At 38.9% G+C, this 6,000-nt stretch overlaps 1 protein-coding gene across 1 annotated transcript in view; it reads right to left on the minus strand.

The window, feature by feature from the left end:
- Positions 1–6,000, minus strand: part of BICC1 (BicC family RNA binding protein 1) — a gene marked incomplete at its 5' end in the record, with an annotated part of 236,925 nt that overhangs the window by 124,439 nt on the left and 106,486 nt on the right. The window contains one exon of the mRNA XM_006030884.3: positions 1,536–1,605. Within this exon, the coding sequence (XP_006030946.1) occupies positions 1,536–1,605 (70 nt within the window). The remainder of the gene's footprint in view (positions 1–1,535; positions 1,606–6,000) is intronic.

Genomic DNA, 6,000 nt, shown 5'->3' on the forward strand with positions numbered 1-6,000 from the left:
TCATGCATAAAGTATGCAGAAAAGGGTTCACAAGAAGCACAGGTTTTCATGAAAGCTTTGCTTTTTACCTCTTATTTTAAGATCCCTTAGGCCATGGTTGCATGAACAAAATTGTCCCCACACAAGGAACCTAGAGGCAAAATCCTGGAGATAGCTGGCTGCAGGGAAAGTGAAGCAATGAACTGCTACCTTACCCCAGGAAGAATTTACCTTAAATTGAAACCCACATAAATTACCTGAATTAAGAAGGTTTACTTCAGTTTTCATATGTGGCCACAACCTTTTTCACCACTTCAAAACAGTTGAAGAAAAGATCCTTCTCTTTGTTTAAAAGATTACTTGCTTTATCTACCAGAATAAATACTTCCAATAAATTAACAGATAATCCATGCTGGTTCCCATGTTTAAATCTGAACACATACCAGGATGAACAAAAAAGTACTTAGTACAGAAAAAAATACTATTAATTCAATTTCCTCATGCAAGAAGGAGATCATAAGACACACTTTCACACACTCCAATAAACACTTTCACTAAGGGAATTAAAATTTTAAACCTAGTTCAGGAAGTGAATTAAACTGGATATTTGAAAGGTAGGATAAATACCTGGTTCACATTAGTGGACAGCGCTTTCAATACAATCTTTATTTGTTACACAAGAGGGAACAAAAAGATTAGCTAATTTAAGTTCCTTTAAAACAAACAAACAAACAAACAAACAAAAATCAGTTTAGCCAATGTGTGTCACGAGGTCAATGTGTGTATATAACAGTTTAGGCTTTAATAATTATATGCCACATTTGTAGTTGGTAAGCAACATAAAGGACTTGACCTTCCTATCTTAACAGTATCATAGACGAAAAAATATTAATACTATCTTAATTTTGGATACGGAATAAAATAAAGACAGACTTAACTACTATAGACGTGAACACAAGACTGGCAGCCCCATCAAAAACTTCAAATGCATTTAAACCAGTGTTTCAAAAGTGGGTCACAAAAATATATGAAAGAGTCATGAACAAGCTTCAAAAATGGACTCTTCTTTAAAATGAGAAAAATGTAGGAAACGATGGCTTTTCCCTTGCAGGCTATAGGGTTCCAGCCTGCAAGGGGTTGCTCAGGCCCCCCCACCCATGCCTCCCACCCCACATGCTGGAGGACTGGGGGTGAGAGGCAGTGGGTCGCGAATGAGGAGCATCAGCAGGGCCAGGGCGCTGTTTTCTACTTAAACTATTTACTGGATTGGGATTGACCACTGATATTTATAAATGGGTCCTGGTACAAAAAGTTTGAGAACTACTGATTTAAGCTACTTCATAATTTAAAATACATTGTTACATACGATCTAATTTAAAACTTAAAACATTACCAACAAGTAAAAAAAAAATCACTGTTTCTAGGAAAAACATGAGAAGATAAATCAGACTAAGTGTCCAGTACTAAGAAATTGCCTCATCTGTACATTGGTTGGCTTGATTGCCCCAAAAGCCAGCTCAATATTTAAAATATTAAAGTAAAACAAACAGATATACCTTTCTTTGACTTTGCTCCAATCTTCAACTTCGATGGCCAAGCAATCTGTGTATTTGTTTCTTCCATAATCTGTTAAAAGATTATATATATATATTTAAAAATGTTTTTCCCTCCCCAACCATCCAACTGTTCTTTTTTTGGCTAAATTATGTCAATCTTTTTTTTATGAAAGTTTAAATAAAATATATTTGAAGTAATGTGGTTAATCATAAATTTATTTTAAGAAGTATGGTTAACTGTAAAGATTCTGTGAGAGTTTGGGGCTATAGGGAAAAAATGCTTTAAATTCTGAAAACTAAACAAATTCAAGTTGCAAGTGTGCCAAGGAGAAACGCCACACATTCATAAAAAGCCAGATCCATTTTAGTACAGGGCTTGTCAACCGGGAATACGTAATGCCCCCGAGGGGTACCCGAGACAGCTTTAGGGGTTATGCACAGACGGGCAGGGATGGAGTGCCCCCACGCAGCATCCTGTGCTGCTACACAGGCGCCACCCACTCAGCCAGACGGGGGGCACGGGAAGCTTGCACATAACAGCTGCCACCACTCAGCATCCAGCTGCTCACCACACCCTCCCCCTGAGGCCGGGGTTACACTGCTCCATGTCCAGCCGCTGGAGGTACAATTATGCAAAAAGTTTGAAAACCCTTGTGTTACTAGAACTATCCCTAAATCTCTAATGAATGCAGTAGCCCCTGGATAAGACTCAGAGGGCGTGACTACACATTCATTAATGTGCTTTTGCTACAGTGCATTAAATGTAGTACTTCTAATATGAGGTACTAAATAAATGTACATTAGGCTGCAGTAGTGAAACCGCAAACGTTTTTAGGGATATTTAATGTGCAGTAGCCTGTTTTTACTGCACATTAGTGTACTAGCATGTTTTTTGCTGTGGCGTACTAGCATGTTTTTTGCTGTTCAATAAAATAGGCTACTGCATTAAAAATGCATGTGTAGATGCACCCCGAACAAATTTCTTGGCTTTAAAGTTACATGAACAAATGAATGTTTTAATTGAAATGTAAACTGATTTATAGTAAATCAAAGAATTTTTCAGCTTGCTTGTTTTGCATTCTTATAGATTAAGCTACTTTGGTTTGCATTCATTATTTGTTGCTCCAATTTGTGTTTTAATATTTCTAAATATTTTTTAATCTGAAGAAGAATTTTCAACTCTGGAACAGTATTTAATCCTGCAACTCTTTTACTTATTGGTTTAACAGTTTAAATGTTCTTTCAAGGTACTGGGGTAGATGAACTACATCAATTTATCTCCACTGAGTCAAGTTACATATGGTTAAATCAGTCATCTGATATTACATATTACCAAGTTAAGAGCATGTTAATCTCAAATTGGATTTGTTTTCATTTTATTTATATTACACACACACACAAGAATTGGGAATAATCTGAAATGTACCTACAACCATTTAGGACAGGATAGGATAGGACAAGATAGGATGACCTTGAGGACTGCTTTAATAGAACCAGTTTGTAATCCAGCCATATAAAAAAACCAAGGTCACGTACCAAGGTATTAATAAGAATTCTACTGTAAATTGAGAACTAATCTGTTGGAAACAGAAGAAGAAAGAAAAAGACAGGCACATCAGTCAACCACCTGATGACTGAATCATCTTGCTGTGAAAAAAAGATAAATAGAATGCATCAGGCAAGGTACTATCAGTTGATATGGGGGAGGTACCAATTCCATCGGACAAGACACCAGTGGGACCTTATTTAGAAGATAGTGCACAGTTCTTGTAACCCACATTCAAGAATAAAGAATTGAAACTAGAATAGATACAGAAAAGTGCTACTGGAATGATTATAGGATTAGAAATGCTGTCAAACTATCAAGAAAGGAAAAAAATATGTAAGCTTAGGAAAGGTTTTGGTGCAAGAACACATAGGGAGAAACTATCTAGAAATTAGTGAAAGACTTCTAGCCATCAGAACAATTAGAAAAAAAAGCCTTTAATCAGAGAAGTAGGACAAAATTAATGTGGGGGGTGCCGTAAGATTAGTTTATAAAAACGATTAGATGACATGGCTGTTTGAGGCAGCAGACAGCTGGACTTGTTGATCCACAAGGTTATACCCTCCAACACTATGTTCCCCAATTGAAGTATGTAAAATACAAGATACTTTGTTTGGGTATGCTTTATAAATCAGAAAATATTTTTTTTAAGTCATTTATTGAGCGAGACATTTTGTCAAGAAAATTTCCAATTGTCAACTGGAAAAAAAGAAGAAAAAAGAAATGTAGAGCAGAGTAATTTAATCCTGGTCTTGGCACTGGCTGCAATAAACAAAATAATTCCAATATTAAAGGACGGAAACCACTTCCAAAAGGAAAATGGAATATATTAGAAAAACAAACAAGCAAAAACACAAGAAAAAGAAGAAAAAAAAAATTGTTCCAACATTTATAGGTCCCCTATACTAGCAGCTTCTAAAATGGAGACATTCTAATCCTAATTCCTACACTTTTATTCTCTGCCCAGAACAATATACATTTTTTTAAAGCTATTATTTCCAAATTATCACGCCATGTGGAAAAAGTGAAAGTGTCAGCCAGGGATCACTACACTACACTTTCTATGGGTTAATACAGGATAATGGCATAATAAATTACAGCTGGAGGAAGACATTTCCAATGGGGTGAAATTCTATCAGCAACATGTACATATTTTTCAAAATTCCCCAATCCAGATGCGAAGAAAGAAATCCACTGGAACAACTGTGAGCTCTAGACCTTTGAAGCTGACTTCATCCGTCAATATTTCACTCCACAAATAAGAGACTGGATCACACGGTAGCTTGACATTTAAAATTTTAGTTAGCTAAAACTTGCTCATTGAAGCAGTTATAGCCTGGCCATCTATACCAAAGAGAGTACAAGTAAAAACAAATATTTTTCAGACAATCATTAAAAACACAGGTAAGTCAATTCCCTGATCACTGTATGAAGGTTTTACATTGAAAACTCCCATTAATGCTTTTGAGAGCCAATGCCAATATCACTTCCCTACAAATCAATGGAACAGTCTTCCAATTATTACACTTGCAACTGGTGTACAAAAGACTATAAAAGCCTTTTTGCATAAAAAGGAGGGAAACAGGAGGCATTTTATTTTTTTTGATTAGCAAGAAAACTTTTTTTTGAAAATAATTACTTGAATCTTAGCCAACAAGTGCCTAGTGCTTTCAGGTATGTACAATAATGTAAGTTAAATCCAAAGATCATTACTTTATGGTCAACAGCATTAAGAGCCAATACTCAGAATATAGATCTGCCCAACTTCATATATTTTTCTTCTTTCTGGCCCATTCAGGAAGGGAACCTTACTTCAGTGTTTGGGTTGGGAGAAAGTTTTACCCACGCAACGTTTGGCTTGCAAATACATTGGAAAATAAACCTGACGTATTTTAAATGTCATAATTTGATCTGCTAGAAAATTATTAAAATCTGAAGGGAAATAACTTCTGAGTTCAATGTTTTAGCATTGTTTTTCATGAAAAAAAATAGCACACCAAATGCTTCTTTCCACATCTTTGAACAGGGGAACTTAAATTCCCAGATCTCATCCCAAGTATTCAATGACAACATTAACCCATGGGCTGGAGACATTCAAAAGCTGGAGCCTGAGTTGATTCAATCTTGGCAGGATAGTGTAACCTGCTTAGACTGAACCAATTTGCAACTGAACCCATACACATTCCCATTTGATTCAGGAAATGCAGGCCCATGCCTGCAGAGGCTCAGAATCCGGGGGGCGCTAAAGCGAGCCATCAGCTGCAGGGAAGCCGGGAGGAAGAGGACGGGGGTGGGGCGCTAGAGTGTGCCATCAGCTGCAGGGAAGCTGTGCTGGGGGGAACACAGCCGGCTCCTGCAGTAGTCTCAAGTGAACTGGCCAGGGACAGGGTTTAATTCCCCTCTCCTTGTGCCACCGGCATGTACCCAGGCTGGGGTCTGCCTGGTGCTCCCCACTCACTGGTGCAGCAGCAGGGTGGTGAGTGGCCAGAGGCTGGCTCTCATGGCCCCCTGAGCAAAGGAGGGGGGGACGCGTTATTCTCCCCCTCTGCCCTCAGGGAACTGCAGGCAGGATCTGTCAATCCTGGCTGCCGCCTCCGCAGATCACTTCCTGCACATGGCGAGTGGTGGAATAAGCCTCCTCCCTGTCCCCTTCACCAGACACCAGAGGGAGGGAAAAAATAAACACCTTCCCTGCCTCTTTGCCTAAGGGGGCATGCCGGGTTCACAAGCACAGGTGAAGGGGGAGCAACCCTCACAGAGCAGCAGCTCCTATGATGGTTTCCTGGGGAACACAAGTCTCTTCTCTGCAGGGGGACTATGCTACAGGCAGGAACAGGGCAAGCAGAGCCACACCTCTGAACCCTGGTGCAACCACTCACCCTATGCAGCTCTGCCCACCCTGCTTCCAGCCACAGCACA

This window comes from Alligator sinensis, unplaced genomic scaffold (genome assembly GCF_000455745.1).
Source record: "Alligator sinensis unplaced genomic scaffold, ASM45574v1 scaffold176_1, whole genome shotgun sequence".
In the NCBI taxonomy this organism is placed as follows: domain Eukaryota; kingdom Metazoa; phylum Chordata; order Crocodylia; family Alligatoridae; genus Alligator; species Alligator sinensis.